The sequence below is a fragment of the Myotis lucifugus genome, unplaced genomic scaffold, assembly GCF_000147115.1.
Source record: "Myotis lucifugus unplaced genomic scaffold, Myoluc2.0 scaffold_676, whole genome shotgun sequence".
NCBI classification, from domain to species: Eukaryota; Metazoa; Chordata; class Mammalia; order Chiroptera; family Vespertilionidae; genus Myotis; species Myotis lucifugus.
The window spans coordinates 123,110-149,295 of record NW_005871724.1 but is presented as its reverse complement, the minus strand read 5'-3'; the positions used below and the strand labels follow the sequence as shown (position 1 = coordinate 149,295).

At 53.6% G+C, this 26,186-nt stretch overlaps 1 protein-coding gene across 12 annotated transcripts in view; it reads left to right on the top strand.

Moving 5' to 3' along the window:
• Positions 1–25,932, top strand: part of KIAA0232 (KIAA0232 ortholog) — a 67,032-nt gene extending 41,100 nt beyond the window's left edge. For 2 of the 12 annotated variants that reach the window (XM_006105355.3, XM_023746411.1), the window contains exons 4-9: positions 3,244–3,310; positions 4,563–4,644; positions 6,582–9,873; positions 16,680–16,788; positions 21,383–21,480; positions 23,622–25,932. In XM_006105355.3, the coding sequence (XP_006105417.1) occupies positions 3,244–3,310; positions 4,563–4,644; positions 6,582–9,873; positions 16,680–16,788; positions 21,383–21,480; positions 23,622–23,801 (3,828 nt within the window). In that variant the 3' untranslated portion in view covers positions 23,802–25,932. Of the gene's footprint in view, positions 1–3,243; positions 3,311–4,562; positions 4,645–6,581; positions 9,874–12,061; positions 12,135–16,679; positions 16,789–21,382; positions 21,481–22,111; positions 22,852–23,621 lie in introns of those variants that run through there. The other 10 variants (XR_002826873.1, XR_002826874.1, XR_002826872.1 and 7 more) reach the window with 10 other exon arrangements.
• Positions 25,933–26,186: the final 254 nt, after the last annotated feature.

Sequence of the window (26,186 nt, the reverse complement as noted above, 5' to 3'; positions counted from 1 at the left end):
CTTGTTGACATTTCAGTGGGAGAGGCCAAGGGCTCTCTCACGCCGCCATTCCTCTGATGTCTCTCTCATTCTTGAATGCCCTGTGGATGTGGTATACTATTAAAATGTAATTTTTAAGATTATATAATAGTTTATATTATAATTGGGAAAGCAAATAAAATTTCTCATTAACAGCTCCAAATTAACAATTTGGAGCACCTGCCAGGAGGGAGGGGACAACGCCCTTTTTGCTTCTCACTTGCTATTCCGATAGCCCAGGGGTCGAATGATTAACTTGCGCGCGCACACACACACACACACACACACACACACGCGCGCGCGCGCGCGCGCGCGCATGTAGGATGCTGCAATGGTCAAGGACAGGAAGCAGACGCCGGTGGGTCAAGCTTGCTTTTTCTTTTTTTAAATATATTTTCATTGATTTCAGAGAGGTAGAGAGAGGGGAGAGAGATAGAAATATCAATGATGAGAGAGAATCATTGATCGGCTGTTTCCTGCACATGCCTCACTGGGGATCGAGTCCGAAACCCGGGCCTGTGCCCTTGACTGGAATCGAACCCAGGACCCTTCAGTCTGCAGGCCGATGTTCTATCCAGTGAGCCAAACCAGCTAGGGGCACATGCCTCACTGGGGATCGAGTCCGCAACCCGGGCCTGTGCCCTTGACTGGAATCGAACCCAGGACCCTTCAGTCTGCAGGCCGATGTTCTATCCAGTGAGCCAAACCAGCTAGGGCTAGAGCTTGCTTTTAGGCACAGAGCTAAGCAGTAAGTTCCTTGTTTCTTGGCCATTATATAATGAGAGCAAGTCTATATACTTCTATGTTGTATTACTATCCAGGACAACTAAATCACAGGTGTGTGGAGGAGACAAAGAACGAGAGAGAATATCTAGTCCCAGGTTGTGTGACGGTTGTAGCGTGCAGACTGTTAAACAGTCAGCAGCCTTGGTGCTGAAGGCAGAGGCAGAGGCGACGCCTGAGGCTCGGAGCTCTGCCCTGGGACTGGCACTGGCTTCAGAAACATAGTGACATAGGCTTGTGTGCAGAGCAGCGTGCAGCAGCGCGGTCAGCTGACGCTGGGGTTAGGTTCATGATCTGGAGGAAGTGGAATAAAACGGCCAGCTCATCCCACCTTGAACATTATGGTAAGCAGTCTTTCCAGTGGCATTGTGTAGGAGGAGCGGTGTTTATGGCTAGTCGCTGCCATGGTCTGTAAGAGTGTTTTTAAGGAAAGAATAATTCTCTTTTGGCCCATTTCCCAGTCTCCCTCCGTCCTGTCTCCCTAGTGAACGCGGTGAACTGATGTGGATAGAATTAATTATCGTTTACAATTAACTGTTTTCATGTAATCTTGCTGCTTAAACTGCTCAAGCTGTGGAACGCCCGTGTTTCTTGCTTAGGATGTCGGTAAAACTTGTGCTGAGTCATTTTGCGTGAAGTCAGTGGGGCGAAGTTCTATTTTTAGCCCCTGCAGGCCCAGGAGGGCGAGGGGGGAGCAGTCCCGTGCACCTGTTCGGTGCTGCCCACCTAGAGAGACTCAATCCCGTCTAAATACTTTCGGCCACAGAATAAGTACAAGGTTGCTACGAAATACACTCACTTTTCTTGTATCTGGTGAAAGACTTTTCTTTCCTATAGTGAGAAATAGAATTTTTAAAGTTTAAAAGTCTACATAAGTAAAAGATTTTTTGCTCGTGCCTGTTGGCAACATTCATTTTTCTTTAAAGATTGCCTCTTATTCTTACCCTCCCAATTTCAGACACTTCACGCTCTCTCCTCCCATTTGACCCTGTTTCTGCACAGAGACTAGGATCTGGTCCATGACCCTTAAAGGGAAACGGAGACAGCGCCGGCCTGCTCTCTGTGCTGCTCCTGGTGGTGGTCATGAGGGCTCGTTTCAGAAAGAAAAATCACCGTGTTTTCTTCAGACCATGAGCTCCTCAAGGACTCAGATGAACTTTTTGTGATTTTTCTTTTTTAAATAACTGATGTGTTTTCTTTTTCTTTTTAAATTGATTTTAGAGAGAGGAAGGGGGAGAGAAAGAGAAGGAGAGAGAAACATCAGTTGGTTGCTCCCTCACACGCCCCAATCAGGGACCACAACCTGGGTATGTGCCCTGACCAGAAACCAAACCCTCTGGTATGTGGGGCGAGCCACCCGGTCAGGGCTGTGGTTTTTCTTTATATTGAACTAGAGGCCCGGGGCACAAAATTTGCGCACTGGTGTGGCGGGGGGGCGGGGTGGGTCGTCCCCTCAGCCCAGCCTGCGCCCTCTCACAGTCTGGGAGCCCCGTGATCAATTGCCCTGAAGAGGTAGGCCCTGCCCATCTGGCCAGGGCTCCGCAATGGATCACCCCCACAGAGGGAGGCCCAGGCTACCTACCACAGCGCCGCCAGCCAGGTAGCCTGGGCCTCCTACTTTGGGGCAATCGTGGAGCCCCCCCGATTGATCGCCCTGCCAGCTGATGTCTTGGGCCTCCCTCTGCGGGGTGATCATGGGGCAATGGCCGGGCCCCTGACCAATCGCATTACACCCGCCTTGGCTGGCCTGGAGCCAGTGGGTGTCATAGCGTGGTCGTCTGGATGGTCATTCCGCTGTTCGGCCATTCGGTCAATTTGCATATTATGCTTTTACTAGAGGCCCGTTGCAGGAAGATTCCTGCAAGAATAGGGCTTCCTCGGGCTGATTGCACCACCAAGCCCCGCCACCCAGGGCTGCACACAGGGGCCCGGATGGCGGCTCGTGCTGGCCCGCCCTGCCTGCAGTATGCAAATTAGCTGCCATCTTTGTTGGCGGTTAATTTGCATATCACTCTGATTGGCTGGTGGGCATAGCGAAGGTACGGTCAATTAGCGTCTTTGTCTTTTATTATTATAGATAGATTTAGCACAAGACCTTGCTGACATAGGCAGTGACTAGGATGCTGACTTTTAGCTGTGCGAGGGCACTTAGGCCCTTCAGCTGCCCCGTCAGCAGGATGCTGTACCCCTGGGAAGACAGAAGTGACTTTTCTCAGTGAGTGCCATTGGATAGACTTAATTAGGAAAACCTGGATACTGAATTGGATCTACAGATGCATAATTTTTAAATTTTTGTGTTCACTTAAATATTGATAATGTCTTTCTTTTGGAACATGGAAAATTAATTTCTTTATAAAACCTTCATATTAAAGCAAAAGAGTGCAAATACCTGGTTTTTACATACCCGGCAGCAAACGAATGTGTGTTTTTGTTCCCACACAGAGCTCTGGAATCGAGACGTTAGTGGAGGAGCTCTGCTCCCGCCTAAAAGACCTGCAGAGCAAGCAAGGTGAGTGCTGCCTCCAGGCCTGTCTGTGCAGGCACAGTAGTCACGGGGAAGGGGGGGCGGTGATCTTAGGATGGAGCCAGCAGGAACCACAGCGGCGGAGAGTCTGTGTTCAGTGTGTCTCCAGGCGAGCGTGGGTCAGCCCTCCGCCGTCACCTGTAGGGAGCCCCCTGCTGTTGAGTGCATTGGCCCGCAGGTGCCCTCGGAGAGAGGAGCAGCACGTCTCCTCCCGTCCTTGTGCCCTGCTGACACCTCCCTGTTGACATCAGGCCTTCTTTTTTTTTTTTTTTTTTTTAAATATATTTTATTGATTTTTTACAGAGAGGAAGGGAGAGGGATAGAGAGTTAGAAACATCGATGAGAGAGAAACATCGACCAGCTGCCTCCTGCACATCTCCTACTGGGGATGTGCCTGCAACCAATGTACATGCCCTTGACCGGAATCGAACCCGGGACCTTTCAGTCCGCAGGCCGACGCTCTATCCACTGAGCCAAACCGGTTTCGGCATCAGGCCTTCTTAATTAGGTGTCAACACTAAGTACCTCAGATTTGGAAGAACTTCTACTTTGACTCTTGAATTTTGGGGGGAAGGCAGGCTTGACAACCTCAATAAGCCATTTTGACTCAAGAACCCTCATCACGTTTTCCCCGCTTTTCTGTGAGCCCGTCCTAAGATTAGGGACCTTTATTTCCTTGTCCTCTTCATGCTCGTTTTGCTGCCCACCAAGTCTTGACCTTCCTATTAAGGGCGTGGTTGGTTCGTTTGTGTTGAATTCCTGGCAGGATCATGAGCTAAGCTAAGGGAATAGCCCCTTGATTCTGTTTTAGTGGAAACACAGCCCTTGGCCTTCTAGATGTTAAGGGACGGATTGCGAATTGTGATTAAGAATTTTCTGTGCAGATTAACATCAGTCAAGGTGAGTCAGTATAGAAAGTCCATGAGTGCAGAATTTTGTGAGAAAATATTTTTGGAATCTACACAGATGTTCTCTCTTTCTGGTGTAATTAACAAGTACCCAGGGGATTTCAGTTTCTCAGTCAGATGCCTCCAGAGCACTGGCTCGGTGATGAGACGAACAGGTCTCGCCTCAGCCATGTTCACGGGGTGTAGCCAGAGACTTCCCCCTGGCACACTGAAGAAATAGGTTGTTATTACAAAGATAAACTGCCACAAAAGCCTATATAATTTCTATTACAGTTTGAGAAATTTTTAAAAACATGACAAAACTTTCTAAATTTTTTGTTTCACAACAGAAGAGAAGATTCACAAAAAGTTAGAAGGGTGTCCCTCTCCAGAGGCAGAATTATCCCCGACAGCAAAGGATCAAGTGGAAATGTATGTAAGACTCATAGTCACAGAGTGCGCATTTGTTAAAATCAGAGTAAGAATTGCTGCATGGTTTACAGTGTTGTTCATCGTCTTGTGTGTAGTTTCATATTTTATAATTCAGGGAACATTGAGCACTTATTTGCATATTTGACACAGAATTCAAAGGTGAATAAGATTCTGTCCTTAAATTACATATTGAATCAATATTGTGCAGCAAATGAATGAAACAAGGCTGTTATTTGCCATCCATTCATGTCCTGTGACCATGGACATTCCCACCGTCCTCTGAGGCAGCTGAAAGGAGCCATGCATATCCTTGTTGCCCACATAGGAACCAGGTGCCCACTGCTGGCTCCAGAGGGAGCGGGCGAGTCATGGGCCTTGCCACACTTGTTTTCTGAAGACACTTTAGTTCTTTCTTTGTAAGTGGTTAGTATTAAAATCAGCTGCGTTATAAGCAGACTTCTTTATTACACATTTTATTTGGATCTTCTGAACGTCTAAAACTTAAGAGCGTGTGGTTGGTTTGTGTAACCCTGCGCTGTCCGCCATGGTGGCCTAAGTCACGTGCGGCTGTTGAGCCCTTGAAATGTGGCCACTTCAGAATGAGACGTACTGGGAATAGAAATTCCAGCAGATCTCAGAGACTCTGTAAAAAAGAATGTAAACTATCCTAGGAATATCTCTTAGTACCAATTACATGTTGAAATGATGTTATTTATCATGGTTATATTTGGTTCAGTAAAATATATTATTGAAATGAATTTCACCTGTTTCTTCTTATGCTTTTAATGCGCCTCCTAGAACATCAAAAAATACATTGAGGCACACAGTATGTTTCTCTTAGCTCTGCTGCGGACTGAGCAGGAAAACACCGCATGGGCCCTTCGTGAGCGTGGCCTTTCGCTGCTTCATGTGTGACCTTGGCAGCCGCCTGCCCCTGGAGGCTCCCTCTGGCATCTGCTCGCTGTGAACTCTCTGGGGCTCCCAGTTTCCTAGCAACCGAGAGCTCTTCTCCCACTTCCCAGGCCTCTAAAGCCCGCCTCCCGAGGTCCGTCCTCACCGCAGGGTCGCTGTCGAAGCAGGCTCCAGGCCGGACCCATCTGCGTCCCAGGGCCCTGCACCTCTCGGTGTCCTCACTGCACTGCTGCATGTCCGGGCCGTGAAGGCGCCCTGCGGTCCACCTGCTCTCATTGTCCTTTCTGCACACTTGCCTACCACAACCCCTGCTAATTCTGAGGGTCTCCTGAATGCCAGCACTGTGCTCTCCCCTGAGAAAAAGCACAATGACAACACTCACTCAGGAAGATGCGGTCAGGACTCATTTCACAGGCTAGTGCCTTTACTCCTCACAGCTCGGGGAGGTAGACACTGTTCTTAGTGACATGCTTGAGGCCACACAGCTAGAAATCGACAGTCAGGACTTGAATCAGGAAGTGTGGCTTCAGAGTGTGTGCTCTCACCTGCTTGGCTATACAGCTTTTCAACTGCATCCACTCCCAGCCTCACAAAGCCCGTGAGGGAAGTCATGTCATCTCCATTCCGCAGCTGAGAAAATATGGCCACGGCATCAATTAGTAGCTTTAAGCCGCGGCGTAGTGAGTCCTGAGCTGAGAATGACATTCAGGTATCTCTTATCAAAAGATTACATTTTCCACTGTCATATTTTTCACTTATGGCTTCTTAGTTAAAATTCAGACTTTGAAGATAAAAACTGTCATTTTACATATTTTAATATTCTTCTAATGCTTATCTCGGTTCTTTGTACATTGGACTAAACGTAAAGGCTATTTTACTGTGTTACTAATTATTTAAAAGTTAATGATTCATGGGTAATGCAACCATTGACTGTTAAAATGAATATCCCAATCTTCCATTTGGTAATGTTTACTATGGCTAATACATCTCAGTGCCCCTTCCGAACTCTCTGTGCTGTCTTGCAGGTACTACGAAGCATTTCCCCCGCTTTCGGAGAAGCCAGTTTGCCTGCAAGAGATCATGACCGTGTGGAACAAGTCTAAAGTCTGCTCTTCCTCCAGCTCCTCGTCATCGTCCACCGCGCCCCCAGCCAGCACAGACACGGCGTCCCCCAAGGACTGCAACAGTGAGGGCGAGGCCAGCAGGGACAGGGGCGAGGCGGTGCCCACTGCTGTACACGTGCAAACCCTGAGCAGAAGTAAAAACGAGAAGGAGAACAAATTTGGGAACGGCACAATTGAAGAGAAGCCTGCTTTGTACAAAAAACAAATGCGACACAAACCCGAAGGCAAGGTCCGCCCTCGCTCCTGGTCCTCCGGCTCCAGTGAGGCAGGCTCCAGCTCGAGCGGGAATCAGGGAGAACTAAAAGCATCCATGAAGTGCGTGAAAGTAAGACACAAGGCGCGAGACCTCCGAAACAGGAAAGGGCGGAATGGGCAGAGCAGGCTCTCGCTGAAGCATGGCGAGAGGGCCGAAAGGATCACCCACGTGGGCGGCGGCGGCGGCAGCAGCAGCAGCGGCGGCGGCTCTGGCAGACAGCTGTGCAGGCGGGCGAAGAGACCATTGAAGGAGGTGGGCAGGAGGGACGCGGACGGCATGGAGGGCAGAGACCTGCACCTGGACAGCAGAAACGACAAGGAATACAAAGAAGAGCCACTGTGGTACACCGAACCGATTGCAGAATATTTCGTTCCTTTGAGCAGGAAAAGTAAACTAGAGACCACGTACCGAAACCGACAGGATGCGCGGGATCCGACCGCAGAGGCGATAGGAGAATTGTCTGACTCAGTGCACGGTCTTTGTATCAGCAGCAGTAACATGCATAAAGCATACCTCCCAGCGGGTACTTTCATCGATGGTCACTTTGTGGAAATGCCTGCGGTTATAAATGAGGAGGTTGGCCTCCCTGGGACCTCATTCTGTTCTCTCCCGGAGGACAACAGCTACTTGGATGATATTCATCTGTCAGAGTTAACACACTTCTATGAAGTGGACATTGATCAATCCATGTTGGATCCTGGTGCCTCAGAAACAATGCAAGGAGAAAGTCGGATTTTGAATATGATTCGACAAAAAAGCAAAGAGAGAAGCGATTTTGAGGCAGAATGTTGCATAGTGTTAGATGGGATGGAGTTGCAAGGGGAACGTGCAATATGGACAGATTCCACCAGCTCCGCGGCCGCCGAGGGCCAGTTCCTGCAGGGCCTGGGCAACCTGGCGCAGTTCTGGGAGTGCTGCTCGTCCAGCTCCGGGGATGCCGACGGCGAGAGCTTCGGGGGAGAGTCTCCGATCAGGCTCTCCCCCATCTTAGACGGCGCAGCCCTCAACCCGCATCTGCTTGCCGGCAATCAAGAGCTCTTCTCAGATATTAATGAAGGATCTGGTATAAACTCTTGTTTTTCAGTGTTTGAAGTGCAATGCAGTAATTCTGTTTTACCATTTTCTTTTGAAACACTCAACTTGGGGAATGAAAATACAGATTCTAGTGTGAACACACTCGGGAAAACACAGTCCAGATTGCTCATATGGACCAGAAATAGTGCCTTTGAAGAAAATGAACACTGTTCTAATCTTTCCACAAGAACCTGTAGTCCATGGTCCCATTCAGAAGAAACACGTTCAGACAATGAGACGTTAAGTCTCCAGTTTGAAGAATCCACGCAGTTTAATGCAGAAGATATTAATTATGTAGTTCCTAGAGTCTCGTCAAATTACGTAGATGAAGAACTTCTAGATTTTTTGCAAGATGAAACTTGCCAACAAAACAGTAGGACTTTAGGAGAAATTCCCACGTTAGTTTTAAAAAAAAAATCGAAACTAGAATCTGTCTGTGGTATTCAGCTCGAACAAAAACCAGAGAACAAAACCTTTGAACCTACGCACGTGCGTTGTGGGAGCAGCCCAGGTGGAGACGGATACAGTCCAGGGGTCATTAAAGACATCTGGACACAGCTGGCGGAGAGGGACTCCGTGGCGCTGGTGGAAGTCGAAGGAGCTGCTGATGAGCTGTTCTCGACAGACGTGAATAACTATTGCTGCTGTCTGGACGCTGAAGCCGAGGTGGAGCCGCTCCGGGAGCCCAGCAAGGCCGTGCAGCGGTCGGAGTACCACCTGTGGGAGGGGCAGAAGGAGAACCTGGAGAAACGCGCCTTTGTTTCGGGCGAGCTGTCCAAGGTGGACGGTGGCGACTACACCACACCCTCCAAGCCTTGGGACGTGGCCCAGGAGAAGGAGAACGCGTTCATTCTCGGGGGCGTGTACGGAGAACTGAAGAGCTTCAGCAGCGACGGGGAGTGGGCGGTGGTGCCGCCCAGCCACGGGAAGGGCAGCCTGCTGCAGTGCGCGGCCTCTGACGTGGTGACCATCGCCGGCACGGACGTCTTCATGACGCCGGGGAACAGCTTCGCTCCCGGCCACCGGCAGCTGTGGAAGCCCTTCGTGGCGCTGGAGCAGAGCGACCCGCCGAGGACGGGGGAGGGCGGGTTAAATAAGGGGTTTTCCTTTGTCTTCCATGAAGACTTCCTGGGAGCTTGTGGCAACTTTCAAGTTGAAGATCCTGGACTCGAATATTCGTTCTCTTCCTTCGACCTGAACAATCCGTTTTCCCAAGTTCTTCACGTGGAGTGCTCCTTTGAGCCCGAAGGGATTGCGTCGTTCAGCCCTGGTTTTAAGCCGAAGTCCATCCTCTGCTCCGACTCCGACAGTGACGTGTTCCACCCCAGGATCTGTGGCGTCGACAGAACCCAGTACAGGGCCATTCGGATCTCGCCTAGGACTCACTTCCGCCCCATTTCCGCATCTGAACTGTCCCCTGGAGGGGGGAGCGAGTCCGAGTTTGAGTCTGAGAAAGACGAAGCCAGCCTCCCCGTTCCTCCTCAGGTGGATGCGTTCGAAGATCCACAGGCAGATCTCAAGCCCCTGGAAGAAGATGCGCAGAAAGAAGGCCATTACTACGGGAAGTCGGAACTGGAGTCGGGGAAGTTCCTGCCCCGGCTGAAGAAGTCGGGGATGGAGAAGAGCGCGCAGACGTCCCTGGATTCGCAGGAGGAGCCGGCGGGGCTGCCGGCGGGGAAGCAGGCCCAGTGCCTGGAGTGCAGCGGGAACGGGCCCCTGGGAACCGGTGTGGAAAGCTCAGAGGCAGATTGTAAAATCATGGCCCAGTGTGCGGAAGAAGTTAATCATTTCTGCAGTTGCAAAGCAGGTTGTCAGTTCCCTGCCTATGAAGATAACCCGGTCCCTTCCGGACAGCTGGAGGAGGTATGTGTCTCTGTGTGGGTGTCCATAAAGGGGTTTGACAGACTGTACCCCAAGAACAGGCAAGGAACGATGGCGGTAAGTTACTGAGGAATGTGCGTAACTGTCTGAAAATTGATCATCCTTATGGTTTTACATAAGGACTTAAAATGGACTTGATGTTTATAAACTTAAACTAGACATTTTATGCAGAGAAAAGACATTTAAAAATAAATCAGTGGGTCTAAGGTTCTCATGTGTTGTCTTAACATGCATGTATTATGCTTAAAGCAAAACCTAATATATAAGCGTTACAGCTTTCAAAGTTGATGAATCAGAGAGCACCAGGTGCTAGAACAGTGGGGTCAGACCACCTCGGTACTTGAGTTCTGGCTGAGAAATAATTCAGAGCCAAGACTCAACCTATAAGAGAACATTCATTTAGAAAATCACAGAGGTAGAAGTCATTTGTAGAAGAAATGTGCTTAGGAAACAAGTTACAGCGGGAAAGAAAGGGCCCTTGGAGCTGAGAAGTGAGGAAGGTGAAGGTGCCATGCTTGGGGGGAGAGGGAGGGGAGGGGAACGGCACAGCTGTGCTCCCTGGGGAGAATGTGCTGGGTCCGCATCCTAAGGCTTTAAAGACGGAGAGTGAGGGGAGGGCCCGGGGGAAGATCGCAGTAGCATAGGCAGCAGTTTTCCAGGCGGGTCCTTCAGGGTCAGGGTTTCCACTGATTGGTCGGCGCCGGGCAGGGGCTCATTATCTAATGCAGCTGGTCCTGAGGGCAGCCATGGGGTTGGTTGTCTGATTGTGCTGCTTTTCTGGGCCTGAAGCTAAAATACAACGGAGGCCTAGAGGTTAGCCTAGGGAGGGAAGGTCAGGGGTCTAAACTGGATGATCAGAGACATGAAAGGTCAGGCGGTCCAAACCGCATGAGCAGCGTATGCCAGGGGGGAAAGCTCACCCTACAATTGTCCGTTGCCAAGCCCCGGGGCTTTCCGCCCTGGTGGCCTTTGGTAGCTGGCCCGTCGTCCTCACTCTGCCCTTGTCTAACTGCCCTCCACACTGTGCTCTTCAGAAGCAGCAGCGAGTCCATCTAACTGCCTCTGCAGCATTGACATCGGGGAACCTGTGTAGCGTTCTCTGCAGTCCATTTGCTACATGTAAAAACTAGCCCACAGCCCACGTGCAACCCAACAGCTTCCACAGAACCTCTGCGCAGGCACCTCAGCTCACCCCAGCGCAGGTTCCCGAAGTGACGAGTGAGAGCAGGAGTCACTTCATGGGAGCCACTGTCCCCTCTGTGCTCCTAGGAGCGCTTGAGCTTAAATTAATTGTCCAAGAAAGACCACTTAAAGCAATCACCTGCTTCCCAAGAGCGCAGTGGTCTGCCCACTCCGGCCATCATTCGGTGGAGCAGCACCTGGCTTGCAGGAGCAGCTGCTGAGGCGCTGCAGGTGGTGAGGAGCCATCACACTGCGCCCGGGAGCAGCCGCGAGTCACCTTCCGCCCATGTGTCCTGCGCACTCCACCACCGTTGGCACATCTGAGTCCTCCCAGTGCCGGAGCCCTGACCCCTCCTCCTTCCCTGGCACATTCCCTAGTTCCTCTTGCCTCTCCCACTCCACTCCCCGCCCCATCAGAAGCAGTTCTCTCTGCTCTTAATTTTCCCTGCATCGCATGCCTCTTCTTTTATTACATTTTCCATTCTTCATGAGTCACTTCTGTACTTCCTCTCATTAGATCGGAAGCCCCTGTGCATACAGACCGGTTCCTTCCTCTTTTGTCCGTCTCTGCCTGGGTGCATGTGATGGCAGGAAGGCCCCAGGTGACAAGAATGCTGCCCTAATTAGCTTGCTGGATGGCCTTAGACCAGTGGTTCTCAACCTTCTGGCCCTTTAAATACAGTTCCTCATGTTGTGACCCAACCATAAGATTATTTTCGTTGCTACTTCATAACTGTAATGTTGCTACTGTTATGAATCGTCATGTAAATATCTGATATGCAGGATGGTCTTAGGCGACCCCTGTGAAAGGGTCGTTCTACCGCCAAAGGGGTCGAGACCCACAGGTTGAGAACGGCTGCCTTTGACTGAATTGAAACACTGAATCTTAACTTGCTGAGAACAAAAACAATGTTGCTCGCCTTTGTTTACTGCCCGCTTTTCGCCCTTAAACACTCCTTTCTGTACTTTGTGTCTCACCCGGCTCCAGATGGGGAAGAAAGAAAAGGAGGGGAGAAGCGATTCCACCTCAGCCACTACACTGCCATGTGCCTCGCTTGCTAGTATGTTGATGTATTTCCGTGTTACCAGCGTTCTGGGTTGCCTGGAAGGTTATAGCACCAGCACAGTCCTCAGAGGACATTGCCGGTCGCCTGATAGTGCAGGTGTTGTCGGTGCCATCAGCCCTCGTCTCTCGGCAGCGGCACCGCAGTTCAGAGCTGGTCTGAGCTCACTTCATAGATCCCTGAGGGGTGGAGGGGCCTGAGGGACAGCATGGGGTCGGGCTGGGAACAGAGCCCGGCCTTCCTCTCTCACCACCTAGTCAGCCTCAGAGCTGCTGCAGGGCTCCCCTTCCCTGGGTGAGGGCAGTCTGGGCGCCCCACCGTGTCTGAGCACGTGGGCTACACATGCAGGATTTCTAGTAGAATGGGTGCCCAGGAGCATGAATGACTATTTTCCAAAGTTCCCATCAGCAAACATGTATCACATACCTGACAAGGCGTTGTCCCTGCCCCCGAGGAAGCCAGTCTAGTCCAAGACCACTTTGTAAACAGATCACTTATTTTGGTTGAAGTAGGTAATTCATTCATGTGGTTCAAGATCCAAACTTAAAGAGGGAGCGCACAGTGAGGGTTCCTCCACAGCCACAGCCACAGCCACGAGGGGTTCTGGGTCTCCTCTGAGTGTGTTTTCCGCATGTGTACGCAAATATGTGGTCACATCTATTTCCTCCTATTTGTTCTTTCTACTGAAACGGCACTTCATTATAATCCCCCTTCCTCTATTTTCTGCACACGATTCCATTGTGTGGATGCACCGTGATTTGCCCGGCGGGTCCTTTATCTTCAGGTAATTTGAGGCTGCATGGTCGGGGGCATGGCGCCGGGAGCCCAAGGCGAGCCCTCATCCCCGAGAATCAGGGAGACGTCTTAGCAACCTGCGGGCTCAGGCAGAAAGGAGGCAGGCACACGGGCGGAGGAACAGCACGGGCGAAGGTCAAAAGGCTTGAAATTAACTCCTCACTCCCGTGTGCAGGCCCTGCCGCAGTAGCTCCCGGCTCCTGAGGGCTAGCAGAGTGTCGCGGGACACTTGTCACCTGCTTGATTACCAGCTTGGTGCCCTGCACTTCAAAGCACAGAACCGAGGCGGGGGCCTGGGTCATAGGAGAACACATATTGGTTTGGCAAAGGTCATAGATGTCAGATGGTCACTAGACTTACCGTGGCGACCACGGCCTCGGGTCTGTCCATGTGAGTAACTATGTTGTGCAGCTGCAGGAGCTCGCAGTTCTGGAGAGGAGGCCGTGGGGCAGGCAGTGTGCAGGGGGGGGGGGGGGGGGGCAGAGGCTGATGAGGGTGGCGCCCGGAGCCACCGATCATGTGACCATCCCCGCCACTGTGCACCGCATGCCCGCAGAGACCTGCAGCAGGTCCCCTGTGGCTGCCGAGGACACTAGGTCCAGGGGGTAAGCATCTGTCCCAGATCCCCGTCTGAGGGACAGAGCCGAGTTCTCGCTCTGGTTAGCACTTCCTGTCGGTAAAGGCAAACAAACTTCAAGCAGCCAGTGTTGAGTTTCTCAGACTCAAGTCTCTCGTTAGTCCCTGTCGCTCTCTGCTTCTCTTCATTTACATTTCCTTTTCCTTCTAAAGAACAAGGTGTGTGGGGGGCTTTCTTTTCCTTTTGTGACCCAGATAACAGAACAGACTGTGGCAAAGTCAGTTCCAGAGCACGACTCACAGAGGAACCCCAATCCTTTCTCTTCACCAGAACCAGGAACGCGCAGCGAGTTTAACGGAGCCTCTGCCCCTTCCACCTGCTGAGCATTCCCGAGCGCTGCTCATCGCTGGGCGGTGTGGGTCTGGCTCTCTGGGTTCAGTTGGTCTCTCTCTCGCTCTCTCACTCTCTCACTCTCTCGCTCTCTTCTCCCCCCCCACCCCCCAACCCGTGAAGAGCCTGGTACGCCGGGTGCTGCTTGGTGCTGGCGCAAGGAACACTGACTGCGAGTTTGTAGCGCCGCACTCAGTGACCGGCCAGTGCTGTGGGAAGGGGGAGGCCGGGTAAGGCCTGGCGGCAGGGGGAGGAGTGTCCGTAATCAGTCTGGTGGCTGGCAGCTTCAGGAGCGGCCTGGAGGCGGGAGGTCCTCGGGCAGGTGTGCCGGCTCGGGCAGGCCGTGTTCTCTTTTCCTCCACTCTCTCTCCATTCTTCTCACTCTCAAACCAGAAGTCGAATTACTACGTTAAACAGACTCCACTTAAACAAGGCACGTCGTCCTCCCTGCAGCATGGAGGTGGGAATGGCTCAGCGGGAAGATGGCGTAGAAGGACGCGTATGGTTTGGCAGAGGTCATAGGTGTCGGGATGGTCACTGACTTACCGTGGTGATCCCGGCCTCGGGTCTGTCCATGTTGTGCACTGAGACAAATATAATCTTGTGTATTAGCTACATATTTAAATATGTCTTTGTTGACTTTAGAGAAAGGGAGAGAGAGAGAAACATCAGTGAGAGAGAGACATCAATCATCCCCTCTCCTGCACACCCCCTCCGGGGATCCGGCCCGAAGCCCAGGCTTGTGGCCTGACTCGGAATTGAACTGGCGTCCTTTTGGCGCCCAGGCCTCCGCTCATCCAGCTGCGCCCCCGGCTGGAGCTTGTTAACCATATTAACAAAATACAAATGAGGAGACAAGGCAGCATGAACAATAATGCATGTACATGGAGTATGTGTTCAGTGTAGCATAAACAGGACAAAAAGTCCCTGCCGTTGGGATTGCCACTCTAATGGAGGATGCAAAAGAATTCTTCAAACTGGCAGAAACTGGCACGCTCTTCACAGTGTTTCAGCACGAGAGGGAGCTTTAGGCAGGCGTCCTCTGCGGGGCCGCAGACGCCAGTACCTACCTGCCTTACGTACACAGAGGTGCATGAGACCTGGTCCTGCCCTCAGCGCACAGGGCGGCTTACTCGTACCACGCCTCCGCCTCGCTCCTGCCGACCCAGCTCCTGGGTGGTGCCTGGACCCCCTCAGCCTACACACCTGGCGTTTTGCTGGCCTCGTTTGCGTGAAGCCTCGCCTGGGCAGTCCCTCCCGCCTTGGTTTCTGTTGCTCGAATCACAGTGCTAATGTTCGTTGTTAGAGTGAGCGCAGGAGGAGACAGTGGCGGCGAGCTGACACTGGGTGACAGCACAACTTCCATTTCAGGTCTAGGCGTATTTCTGGGAAGTTATGTTAAGCAAAAATGAAAGTTGGAAGTGTGTTTCCCATTTAGTTAAATAATGAAAAACACCCAGTTGCTAAATCAAAAAGTTGTAGGTCCACAAAGTACTTTAAGAGAGTAACAGTCCTGTTAGAGAATTGATGAGTATTAGTTGCTAAAACAGAATTTAAACTTGAACACTAATGAAGGTCTCCTAAAACGATAAAGATGTGCGCAGTGTCCACAGGCCTGTACACTGAGCAGACATCTGTGGAGAGGGCTGGGGGCTGTGGGAGGTGAAGACACCAGACCAGGCCTTCCCTGGGGAGAGGGAAGGAGGAGCATGGCGGAGGGTTGCCCTGGCCACCAGCAGCCAGGATGCATGTGGGCACTGCAGCTGCCACAGACGTCTAATTACCACCCACGGACACCTGCTGCCTTTGACCACTGGCCACATTGCCCAGCAGGTGGGCGGGATCTGGCTGGGACCTGAGAGTTGCACTCGTCCAGGATGGAGCCTCGATTCAGACTCGTCCCCTCGGGGCCTGGTGCCCTCTGCAGGGCCAGGGAGATGCAGCGAGTGTGTGCGGGTTTCCTGCCCTCAGAGCTCCCCCTTCTTCCCAACCCCCCTCCCCCTTTTCCAAGGCCATGTCCTGGAAATTGGAATTACTCTCAGCATTATTATTGGGTTTTTAGTCTCACCTTCTTTCTCGTTCTCACTGAAGCAAGTAATGCTGTTTTAAACACATTTGGCCCAAAAACTGGCTATAAAATTTCCTTCTGTACCATTTCTCCTTCATTGACTCCCTCGAGCCTGGTGTGCGAAGAGGAGGGTCCCCCCATTTTCTCTAGAGCCGTGGTCGGCAAACTGCGGCTCGCAAGCCACATGCGGCTCTTTGGCCCCTTGAGTGTGGCTCTTCCTAAGCCTTAGGAGTACCCTAATTAAGTTAATAACAATGTACCTACCTATATAGTTTAAGTTTCAAAAATTTGGCTCTCAAAAGAAATTTCAATCGTTGTACTGTTGATATTTGGCTCTGTTGACTAATGGGTTTGCCGACCACTGCTCTAGAGCACCTACACCAGCAGGGACACCAGACCATCTGCCTGCACTTCCAGGTCTAGAAACTTGCCTTACTTGGGGGTATTTGCTGTGATATGTTTTTGCCTGGTAAGAATTTTAGTGTGTGCGTGTTTAAAGATTTTCATTCCACTTTCAGTATACGTGCTTCTTAAGAAAAACTCACTTTACGTGCTGTGATCACTTTGGCTTTTTTAAATCCACCTTGTCTAGAACAGAAAAACAACTCATCAATTAAAAAATACTGGGTTTGTGGTCCATAGTTAATGCTTGAATGTTTCCTTTATCCCGAAAGCTTGTAAACTTTTTCTGTATGTGATTGAATCTAAACAGTTTCCCGTGTTGAGCACTGATGTACAAGGAATAAACAGAAGTCAAGAGAAGCAGACCTGGTGGGAGAAAGCCCTGTACTCGCCCCTCTTCCCCGCGTCAGAGTGCGAAGGTAAGCAGACGCGACTAGGTCTTCCCTTCATGGTTCTCATCCGTTAAGAGCAATACATTCTTTTGCTCCGAATGTCGGTCCAAAACAAATGAGGTGCCAGTGTGGCTGGCATGTCAGGCACTGGGGACACTGGTGGAGGAGAGCGGTCCCTGCTCTTACACTCGGCCACAGCCTGACGTGGGGAAGGCATGGAAACGCACCCGCAGCCCCGGCCTTTGCCGAGGCTGTGCCAGCCCCCAGGAGCTGCGGGAGGAAGTCTCCCTCGAGGCCTGCAGGAAGGCCCCGGTGGGAAAGCCGGGAGGCCAGTGCCTGAAAAGGGCGGCTGCACAGAAGCCCGGGGCTCTGTGGCAAGTCCACGGCCGGGAGCTATGGGCCCAGCAGGGCTGCAGCTGAAGCCAGAAAGGCGGAGGAGGGGTCCGGTGTGGGATCCCTGCTGGGGCAGGCGCAGCTGACGGTGCAGGAAGGCAGGCCACCCTCAGGAGTTCCCTGGGGGTTGGGTCTGGGTTTACAGCCGTCCTAGCAGCAGGTGCAGATGGAACAGAGAGGCTGAGACCTGGGGTTCCAGGCCCTCCCGGTGTGGCACCAGCGGGCAGCAGGGGGAGAGCGGCTTCCGGGGGTTTGCAGAGGGAGCCAGAGTTTGTTGAGTGACTTGCTGTGAGGAGTGAACAGCAAGGGGGCACTTGGGGAGACCCGGCAGAGGGGAGATGGGACCAGGAGGTTTGGTGAAGGTGGTTTTCGTTTATGAGCCTCCTAGGTAGACCCGCCCAGAAGCTATACAGACCTCGGTCTGAAATTCTGGGAGGAGAAGTGGGCAGGAAGGAGGCCACCCAAATGGATCCGCGCACGAGGCTGAGCTTGTCCCATTGCTGCGTCTCCGGCGTCAGCGCTGGTTCCACCGTCTCTCCCATCAGCCCTGCGGCCACGTAACTCTCTTGCTAGTGTGTACGTGTTCACGCGTGTCTCCCAGCTGTTGGAGTGTGGACGCAGCGCCGTCTGTCCCTCGCTGCCCAGGTGCCGCGCCTCTGGGTGCTCAGGGCCTCGGCTGATGGGGGAGGCCGGAGTGTTTGCTTGTCTATGTTCTGTGAGCACAGAAACGGCTTCCCAAACCCCACCTTCCTCCTTCCCAAAGGCTTGCTGGGTCAGAAGGGGGGCCCAGAGCAGGGCTTCATTTTTAGCGTCTCTTTTATTTGACAGCGTTTAGTAAAGGCTACTGCTTTACCATAGCTAATACCTGGGTTGCCCTTTAATATTTACAAGGTGCTCTCACTATCTTTTCTGTTATACAGCTCCCACAAAAGCCTTGTGCAGTGCCACCCCCAGTTTTCAGGCGGGGAAGCCAGTTCTCAGATTTCATCATTTGCCCGGATCCTGCATTAGCGCCAAGCCCCAGCTTGAGGCCAGCGTCTCCCCGCCGGTCCAGGGCCTTGCTGTCTGCAGCCGGGGTCTGCGCTTGGTGTCAGGGAGATGCTTGGGCGACAGGAGCACAAACCTGCCTTGCCTCGTGTCTAGTCTGGTCCCCTGGGTGCGGGTTATGTCACAGAGGTGCAGTAGGAGGGCCGAGTGCCCCCGAGCAGTGCCGCAGGGACCTCCTGGGGGCCAGGGCGGAGCGAGGGCTGGGCCGCAGGCAGGCTGGGAGTCGAGGAAGCCCCGTACCTGTGAGGCTGAGGGTGAGTCTCAGATACGCGGAGTCTTGCTTTGTTAGCGTCCCTGTCCAGTTGCCTCTCACCAGCTAGTGAGGGACCTGGTCCTGGCTCTCACGCCGGGTCCTTGTATCTGTACGCCCTTGGCAGGTGCTCACGTGGTTGCTCGTGCATTTCCACCGTGACGTGGTACAGAGAGACTCGCAGTGGGGGAGGAGTGGCGACCAGGCTTTTGAATGGTCTGTACTCCCCAGTGCGAGGTACGTCCTGCGCAGCTGCCTTGCAGTGGTGTTGGAAGCGTCCTTCCTTCCTCTGTGGAGGGGGCCTGTCATTGCAGGGGCTTGGCCAGGGAAGCAGGTAGCCCTCCTCCACTCGGCTGGCGTCAGCTCCCGAACCTCTCACGCTGCTAATGATGACTAACAAGTTCACGCTGCTCGTGCAGGGGCTGACCTGGGAGCACTCAGCCTCCTGGGGAGGAGGGTCCTCCCACCTACAGGGAGGCGGCTTGTCCAGGCGCCCAGAGCAGCGTGGGAGCCTGGCTGGCATGTGCTCTGCCACCTGCTGGCCTTGCTGTGCATTCATATCCATTCAGCAGATATTTCTTGCATGCCTACCTGTGCCGGGCACTGTTCTAGGCACTGGGGGTCCAGAGGCCACAGACCGAGTCCCTGACCTCCTGAGGAGCTGACATTAGAGCAGGGACCCCAGGGAATAAGGATGCAAGTCCTGTGACAGCTGGAGCTGCTGCAGGGACAGGTGCCGGGCAGAGGCCCGGCTGGAGCAGGCGTGCATTGCCGTGCCCAGCGTGCCTGGCAAGGGGTCCCGTGCGAGACTCAGACCCCAGAGCCTTGCGGACTGTGCACGGCGTCTACCCCGCGGCGGGTCTGTCCTGGCTGCAATCCCAGAGCTCACACACTCGACTCTGAACTCATTGGTAGCCTATGCGTTATTTTAGCCTAAAGGGAGCCCTGTAGGAGCCAGTGCAGATAATAGCTAAGGGCTCAGGAGACAAAACTGAGCTGGAAGCAAGTGCCTACTACCAGCTGCTGGACCTTGGCAATGACCGGGTCTCTCTCAGCCTCCATGGCCTGTATTTGTAAAAAGAGGTGGGAGCTAAGCCTCCCTGACAGGGCAGCTGTGGAGAGAAGCGTCTAGAACAGGCCTGGCAGTCACAGCCTGGACACGGCAGCGCCAACGTGAGGGTCATGGAAATACTGGCAGCGATGACGCGTCCTTTCCTGTGGCGTCACAGCCCCCTTTCATGCATAGAGGACCCCTAAGGCCCGAGGAGAAAGCGAGAGGTCGGGCGGCATGGACCCTCATCTCCTCTAGGTGTGTCCCAGTCCCCACCGCTCACCTCACCTGGTACCAGTGCTGACCCGAAGGTGGGCCTGGGAGATGGGACTTGGTCAGGCCGCCCAGGAAACGGTGGCCTCCTAGAGCGGGTGACGGGTGTCCCTGCCTCATCAGAGTGCGAGGCGGCCTCCCAGCTGTCCCGAGGCAGCCAATCCCCGAGCCCGGGGCTGGGTCGTGCCCTTGGGAGAGGTGTTACTGGGCGTGCCCGCACTGCACCGGGCCGCACCACCCGGAAACCTAGAGGTCTGTGTGCTCCTGTGTTAGTGACGAGGGGCGGCTCGGGGAGGCCCAGCCAGCCTCCCCTCCGCCTCACACGTGGCCAACCAGGAACCAGCTGATCGTCTGTCCTGGAGCCGGGCGCTCTCACAGCCACACTCATGACCGTGAGGCCTGAGCAGGCTATGCAAGGGCAGTGTGGCCAGCACGACCTTCCCTCCCGCACAGGCCCCGCCGGCCCTGTCCTCTGCTTCTGTGAGGCGCGGCCATTTCGTTGAACACCTCGGGGCAGATGCTTGGGTGTCACAGGACCTACACACAGTGACTTCAAAACAGTCCGAACCCAGGCCTGCCAAGGGCCCACTCGGCGCTGCGTCTCCTCCAGCCTGTTCCGCAGTCGTGGGGAGGAGGGTCCCCGCCCTGGCGGCGCATCAGCCCTCCCTGGGGGAAGAGTCAACTCTGACTGCAAAATTACAGTCAATAAAAGTATATACAAACATAGAATCCTGGGAGAAAAGAATTCCCTGGGAGCTTTTCAGGAAATGCTAATCCCAGACCCTTCCCCAGCCAGCTGAGTCGGAATGTCAGTGAGGCTGGGCCTCCCGCCCTCCTGCAGGCCCGAGTGCAGGGTGGCAGCCAGGCTCAAGGGTTCGGGACGCACGCCCTGCTTCCTCTGACTTCAGCTTCCGGCTCCTCGCGCACCCCTCTGTGGGCCGCTACCCAGCCAGAGCCCTGGCCCCGTTCTCCCTCCACAGACGAGAGGAATGTGTGGTTAGTCTGCGCTGAGTTGCGGAAGAGCAAGCGAGGCCGTCCCTGCTTTGATTTCTCATCGCACTTCCTCCTGTCTTACCCCTTGGTTCATCTGTCAGACAAGCAGACATGGGCCCATGGTCTCTCCCTCCGTGCCATGCGCACTCTTTCGAGCTTGGACTTGCGTCTTTATCCTGTGATACAGGCGCACCTCGGAGGTTCTGCGGGTCCCTTCCCGCCACCCTGTGAAGAGCTCACAGAATAGCGAGTGGGAATCTTTTGCTGGCGGAGGGTCTTGCCTTCCACTTGTTGTTTCTAAGTAAGTCTGTGACGCGCAGTGAGATGAGGCGTGGTGAGTGGGTGTGTCCTGGTAGGACAACAGGAATCCAGGGTGGTGCTGGCCTGGTTTAAAACCCAGACTGTTACAGAACGTTTCCGCTGCCCAGTGTTGGCCTCGAATGCCCTGTGGCTACTTAGTGACCGGAGTCCCCTGCCCCCCTCTCCCGCTGGGTTGGTAGCCCTGACTGACCTGGCTTTCAGCAGAAATGAAGCAGGGATGTATATGTCATACCTGTGTCTTAATGGAATTTCCCCCTTTCCCTTTTTTCCCTTCTCCACTCAAAATGATTAAGAACGTTATACAAATGCCAAGGGAGAGCATGGTATAGAAGAGTATCCAGATGCTAAAGAAATGCCCTGTAATGAAGAGCGTCTGTTAGATTTTAATAGGGTAAGTGGACTGTCCTGCTCCTTACTGCTGACCTAAGTGGCAACCCCGCCCCTTGTCACGAAGCTGAGACCTGGGAGTCCGTGAGCTGCCCCTCGCCCTCCCCTCCTGTCACTGAGCTCGGGGCTGCGACCTTTCTCCTCTGTAGCCCTTCGCTTGGTCCACGGCACCTCCGGCCTCAGCGCTAGGCTCCCCCAGCTGTCCTTTACACTGAATCCAAACCTGAGCCTGTCACTCCCACATTCACACGGTGGGTACCTTCTCACCTTTCCCAGCACAGCCCAGGGAGCCTGTCTGTGCCTCCCGTACCTGGTCCAGCGCAGCAGCCATAGCCCTGCCTGCGTGTCTGCCTCCCCCCAGGCCTGGGACTCCCGAGGGCGGGCGGGCCTGGGAGCCCTGGTCCAGTCAGGCAGGCAAATGAGTTGCAGGAAGCTTCTTTTTCTTCCCAGTGTGACTGTCAGTGTCAGTCAAGTGCTGTGAGAATGTTCTCCCCAAGCGCCCTGTGGTCTCGCGGCTCCTCCCGCGTCCATGCTCGCTGCCATGGCCCCACAGTCCGTCCCTCCCCGTGAATGCACCCCTCCCACAGCTTCTAGCCCGACCTTGGGCATTCATCCCTTTCTCACCTTCCACGCAGTCTGTATGCCAGTCCTGACCCCCCACCTCAGCCATTCCAAACCCTCCCACTCCTCCCGCCGCCATGGCTAACCTCCACACCACGCCCTCCTGGTCAGCTTCGGCCATTCCTGTCCTTCTCTTCCGCTATGCCCCTCTTCAGTCTCCTCCACCGCAAGGCTCATGACCGCCCCGGTCTGACCTGCCTCCTGTGGTCCTCAGCAAGCCCACGAGGTAGGTGCTGTTAAACCGTGTGCAGGAGAGGAAACTGAGGCACACAGAGCTCCAGAACCGTGTGTGTCACTCAGCTCATACAGCTGCACGCTGAGTGCACCCGGAGCCAATGAGCCTCCTACAGCTGCACGCTGAGGGCACCCGGAGCCAATGAGCCTCCTACAGCTGCACGCTGAGGGCACCCGGAGCCCGTGAGCCTCAGTCATACAGCTGCACGCTGAGGGCACCCAGAGCCAGTGAGCCTCCTACAGCTGCACGCTGAGGGCACCTGGAGCCAGTGAGCCTCCTACAGCTGCACGCTGAGGGCACCCGGAGCCAGTGAGCCTCCTACAGCTGCACGCTGAGGGCACCCGGAGCCAGTGAGCCTCCTACAGCTGCACGCTGAGGGCACCCGGAGCCAGTGAGCCTCAGTCATACAGGTGCTGAGGGCACCTGGAGCCCGTGAGCCTCAGTCATACAGCTGCACGCTGAGGGCACCCGGAGCCCGTGAGGATCCACACTCCTAGCCAGTGTCCTCTGCCTTCTTAGGTGAAACCCAAACCCTTGCCATGCCCGAGGCCCTGTGTGTTGTGTCCCCAGGTGCCCTAGTTCCTGTGACAGGTGGGCGGGTGTTGCTAATTACTATGATGGGGGAACTTTGTTAGTAGTTATGAGTGGGGGGTGCTGGCTACTGTGACGGGGGCATTGCTATCACTTTGGGGGATGAGGGAAGCGTTACTGGTTACTATGGGGGAGAGTATGGTTAGTTTACTATGATGGGGGAGTATGCTGGTTACTGTGACTAGGAGGGGTCACCGCTTACCTGTGGTGTCCGGGGGCAGAGACACTGACCCTCTGGTGAGGGAGACAGCCCCGCACAGCAGAGTTCTCCTAAAAAGCACCAGATGGTGCTAGAGCCCGAGTCCGAGGCCAGCCCCAGTCCCCGGGATCTCTGGCTGCGACTGTGGCTCCGTCTGCTTCCCAGCCCTCGGGCGAGGATGCCTCTCAGAGACCTGCCTCCCCGAGGACTCCGGTCTGAAGTGCCCCGTGCGTCGCCGGTCAGTCCCTGCTCCCGCAGTGGGCAGTTTTGTTGGTTGGCTAGGTGGTCTCCCTCTTGGAAGGGGAGCCGTGGAGGGCGTGGCTGTGCGTGGCGTCCCCGTGCCCAGCCCCACACCCACCTGGATGGGGGAGAGGCTGCTTTGCTCAGAGACACTCAGATTCTTATGTGTGTCACTCTCCACAGGAAATCGCCAGTGTTTGTATTGGGTCACGGGGCCTTGGGGACAGCCTGTCATCTGTCGAACATGCTCCTTCCTCAGGTGTCTTCTGTCTATGAAGCGAGGTGCACCGTGGAGAGGACGCCCGGAGCAGCACCTCGGGGCGCCCACAGGAAGCGCTGCTCCAGCGCCAGCTCGGGCTCGGAGGACACGGGCTCGGACGGCGCAGGCGAGTGGGCCGACCCCAGCGAGGAGGAGCTCTTCTCCCGAACTCACCTCTGACCGCAGAGTAGCGCCCGTTATTGTTTAAAAGGAAATGTGATGGGAAATGACCCTTTGTGAGGCCTGTCAATCTAACAACTTAGGATTCTTCTCAATTAACTGCGTCAGATCAGTAATTCTCTTTCTCTTCTTGCTTATTTTAGAGTTGAGGACAGCTATCCTGTTGAAGATTTTTTTCCCAAGCTGTTAAATTCTTGGCTCTTTGAAATAGACTAGATTGTGTTGTCAAATCAAGAATGGGTGTGCATGTGCTTGTCTCAGAAATGCCACTGCTCCTGGCATCTCCCCGCGGTCACTCCCCTCGCACTGTGGTCCTTCCGGTCCCCATCTTAGCCCCGCAGTGGCTGCGACCACTCCCGCCCTCCAGAGACTCAAGCTCGGAACACTAGGCTTTCTGCTCTGAGAACCAGGATAGAGACGACCCCGCAGTGGCGCCGGGCGACCCGCGCGGTCCTCCCAGTAAGATGGCGTGCACGTCGGAAGTAGCAACCACAGGGCGTGCTTTCAGAGACTTACCAGATGCTGTGTTTTCTCCCTCAGGCTCTCCCCCTGGAGTCTCGTGGAAGATGCTATGGTTTGGGACTTTCTTGCTAACTGAAGAAGCCAAGGATTCGGGGTGGGGTGTGCGTGAGGCATATGGGGGAGGGCCCCAGCCTGTGCTGTATGTACTAACACCAGAACACCCTTCAGGGTTCTGTGTGGCAAGTCTGACAATACTGGGTGAGGATTTTAGTTGCAAATTATGATTTCCTTAGAATCTACATTGAATCGAAAGCCCTAGAACTCGAAATCGGAAACATTTGAATGCAATAAAGGCCACCCCATCGCCCCGAGGAAACCTTGGCGGCTGCAGCTGGCTGCTCCTGTGGCTGCGCTTTATGTAGCTTAGGTCTCCTTTGTGTGTGAGAGAATGCTCGGCAATGCCATGTGGTGCGTTGGGGGCAGGTGGAGGATCCGGGGCGCCTCCCCTTCTCCCGGGGCCCAGGGTCAGTGCGTCCCTATCTCCACCTCACGCTTCACGTGGCTCTGCCACAGGCGAAAGTTAGGAGGAGGAATGTCTCAAAACCTAAACATTCAAAATTGCTTTTCTTTCTTAACTCATTTTAAAAAAACACCTAATGTGTGAAAGCAGTTTAGCATGTCTAGCATCACGCAGGAAAGCTACATGGACAGGCGGCTTTCCCACTGCCTGGGTGAGCAGTAAACTCACAGCTTACCAGTTGGGCCGGGGCGGCTGAGAAATGTGGGCTTTGCTCTGAGCATTGGGTTTTGTTGCCTTTTCCTTAGTTGATGACACAGAAAACTCCCTCTGAGGCTGTGGCGTCCTCCCAGGCTCTGCACGCTCCCTGAGGGCCCGGCTGGTGCAGCAGCTTCTGACACTTTAAAGTGGGTTTGTGAGTGTGCGTGTGTGTGCGTGCGTGTGTGTGAGTGTGTGTGCGTGTGCGCGCACGTGGAAGGTTTTATGTTGCTGTTATTTATTTACAGATTTTATAAGGTTTTACGTATTTTTCTTTCTTCCGGAGCTTCCTAAAAATTCATTAGCACCTGCACTGAAATATAATTTAACAGCAAAGGCAAAAAAAGAATTGGATGTTGTAAATTCCTAAAATCACTACAATGATAATTGTCCTAGAAATCATTGCTTATGTAGCAGAGACCAAATAAACTATTTCAGACACCATCTTTAGCTCAGTTGATGTACAGCTGCTTCTGATCAGAGACAGCTCCAGGTGGTGGAGGGCAGCCTCCCCCGACGCCCACGCGGGAAGCTGGCTGCGCCTTCCACGGGGTGGGGATGGATGGATGACCAGTGGGCCAGGGGTTAACAGGTGATGTATTTATTTGTTTTCATAGCTAAGTGGCTGAAGCCGGAGGCTTTCAGCTGCAGAGTTGCAAGTGTGGTTTTAGTTTTGTGAATGGATGATCACAAAGATAAAGCATTTTTAAAAAGTTGGCAAAACGCTGAGACGCACTGTGGTATGAAGCGCATTGCACATCCGTCGCACTGAGTGTCCGTGCCGTCCGGGCTGAGGTTTCCCGCGGTTGTATTGTTCTGATTTCACGTACACCAGAGTAACTGAGTTTTTGTTTTCTTGTGGAGTTAACACCAAAATAAAAAATTTAAAAAACAGGCTGGTCATCTTTATTTATCATAGTAATTACGATAATTATGCGCATCATTCCAAGTGAAGGTTATGCCTTCTTACAGGCTGAAAACATGGCCTGCTGCTTTGCCGGAGAAGAAGGGGGTGGGGCCCGCTGAGAAAGGAGCCCACGGCCCTCCTCCCCCAGCCGCCACCTCAGTCTTGCATTTGTGTCCCTCAGTGGCAGACAGAGCTTCCGTCATTTTGTTCTGGAAAAAGTGTGTGTAGACTTTCTATATTA